We start from the raw sequence: 2,397 nt of genomic DNA, 5'->3' as shown, positions 1-2,397 counted from the left end.
GATGGATATGCATTTAAAATAGTTAGGGGATATCTCAGCATAGATTTATAAAATAAATTGTTATCAGTACACCTGTGTTTATGATTGGGAGAGCACCCTAGACTGTGGGAAGCAAAATTACTAATTCATCCCCTCCTGTCCTTCCCTTGTCTCCCCCTCTGTCCCTCGCTCAGCCTCATTCTTTTTTACCGCCCTCAGCTTTCTTCCCTGCCGTCTTTCCTCAGTCTCTCAACCCTCTTTCTCTCATAGCAAGCTATATTAGGCATGTGTTTTTCAGTCCATACTGCACGTCTGAAACGGTGCTCGCGCATGCGCAATATCTTCCAAGAAGAAGAATATTTCGCAAAAATTATGCATTTAGAATAGGGATGAGGTATTCTAGCATAGATTTATATGATAATATTTTACCAGTATACCTCTCTTGAGAAATAGGAAGACGATCTCGCATGTAAGGTGCCCGCTGCATATACCAGTCAGTACATAATTTGGCTACGTTAGTGTGTTAGCTCATGCGCAATATCTCAACAGAGGAGTTATATTTTGCGCTGGATATGCATTTAAAATAGTTAGGGGATATCTCAGCCTAGATTTATGAAATAAACTGTTATAAGTAGACGTGTGTTTATGATTGGGAGAGCGCCCTAGCCTGTGGGAAGCAAAACTACTAATGCACCTCATCTTGTCCTTCCCTTGCCTCACCCTCTGTCTCTCGCTCAGCCTCATTCTTTTTTACCGCCCTCAGCTTTCTTCCCTGCCACCTTTCCTCGGTCTCCCAACCCTCCTTCTCTCATAGCTAGCTATATTATGCAGTGTTCTGCAGTCCATACTGCACGCTTGAAACGGTGCTCGCACATGCGCAATATCTCCCAAGAAGAAGAATATTTTGCAAAAATTATGCATTTAGAATAGGGAGGAGGTATTCTAGCATAGATTTATATTGGAGAGAGTGAGAGAGTGTGTGTCCTACCCTGCCTACGCCGGGGGAGACAGCTAAGGGAAAAATAAGAACAGAGATAGAGAGAGAGAGAAAAAAAGGTCGCGAGAGAGAGGACGCTAGCTCTCAATTACCTCTCCTGCGGCGACGTCGCCTTCTTCGTCAGCTGCCGCACCTTCTCCCTCAGCAGCGGCAGTTCGCGGGCCTCGCTCTCCAGCTCCAGTACGCGTTCGAGCCCGTCGCCGACGTACACGCGCGCCTCCCGCAGTCCGTCGCGCGTGCGCGACTGCAGCGCCACCAGCTCGTCGGCCTCGCGCTGCAGCCGCTCGATGGCGCGTCGCCGCTTGCGCGCCTCGTATTGGAGATCCTCGGTGACGTACAGCGCCTCCTGGAGCTGCACGTCGCGGTTGCCGCGCACGCGCGCCATCTCGCGGACGAGTCGCTCCATGCAGCGCGGCGAGTAGTGCCGGTAGCGCTCCGCCAGCGTCGGTGGCGCCGCCTGCTGGTCGTCGCCGCGAAGCGGTGGCGCCACCTGGTGGTGGTCGTCGTCGTCGGGGCTGTGCACGCGTCCGTTGCGAATCTCGATCGTCTTCACGCTGCGGTGGATCGTCGGCGCGGGGGCGCCACCGTCGCAGACGCACCGCCGGCAGGGGTCGCGCTGGCGCTGCCGCTGCAGCTGTCGCGTGCGTCGCAGCTCCACCTGGAAGGCGAGGCAGCGCGCGTCGCCCGACTGCAGCGCCGCGCGCAGGTCCTCGACGAGTTCTCGCAGTCCCTCGACCTCCTCCTCCTGGGCGACGACCCGCTGCTGCAGCGTCTCGTAGCTGTCGACGATCGCTCGCCAGATGAGCTCGATCTTCGCGGCGCAGTCGCCCTGCTCGGCCGTCAGGGCGGCGCCACCGCCGCCGCGTCGCATCGCCCCCGCGAACGACATCTTGCACTTGTTCAGCAGTAGACTGTTGACAAGCTCGCGCACGCACATCGAGCACGTGATGCAGGCGGTCGCCGCCAGGGGGCGCTCGCCGCCGCCGCCGCCGCGCAGCGACGTCGCCTGGTTCAGCTTGATGCTCGTCGTCACGTACTCCTCGTCGTCGTCGGCGACGCGCGCCGACGACGGCCGGAAGTCGCGCACGCCGAACGTCGCCAGCACGTGTTCGCAGAGGCGCGCGTGGAACTGCTTGAAATCGAGCGACGTCGGCAGGTCGTCGGGCGACGGCGGCGAGCCGACGGCGAGGACGTCGCACAGCGCGCGGAACTGGTCGGCGGAGACGACGCCGGCGCCGGCGCAGTCGAGGTTGTTGAATATCTCCTGGATGTACTGGTCGACGCCGAGAGAGAGCACGACGATCTCGTTCGGTGCGCCCTGGTCGAAGCCGTAGTGGTGTGCGAGTGCGCTTACCACCCACTCCGTACGTCGGGACACCGACCTAGCCTCCATGGCGGCTCACACAGAGATGTATACTATA

The 2,397-nt window shown here is 58.1% G+C and overlaps 1 protein-coding gene across 1 annotated transcript in view; it reads right to left on the bottom strand.

Annotated features, from left to right (window-relative positions):
* LOC106811620 (EF-hand and coiled-coil domain-containing protein 1-like) overlaps positions 1-2,397 on the bottom strand; it is a 21,364-nt gene extending 18,967 nt beyond the window's left edge. The window contains exon 1 of the mRNA XM_014815324.1: positions 1,069-2,397. Coding sequence (XP_014670810.1) covers positions 1,069-2,369 — 1,301 coding nt within the window. The 5' untranslated portion in view covers positions 2,370-2,397. The remainder of the gene's footprint in view (positions 1-1,068) is intronic.

The sequence above is a fragment of the Priapulus caudatus genome, unplaced genomic scaffold (genome assembly GCF_000485595.1).
Source record: "Priapulus caudatus unplaced genomic scaffold, Priapulus_caudatus-5.0.1 Scaffold557, whole genome shotgun sequence".
NCBI lineage: Eukaryota > Metazoa > Priapulida > Priapulimorpha > Priapulimorphida > Priapulidae > Priapulus > Priapulus caudatus.
The sequence above is the reverse complement of the archived record's forward strand: the minus strand, read 5'-3'. Positions and strand labels throughout refer to the sequence as shown.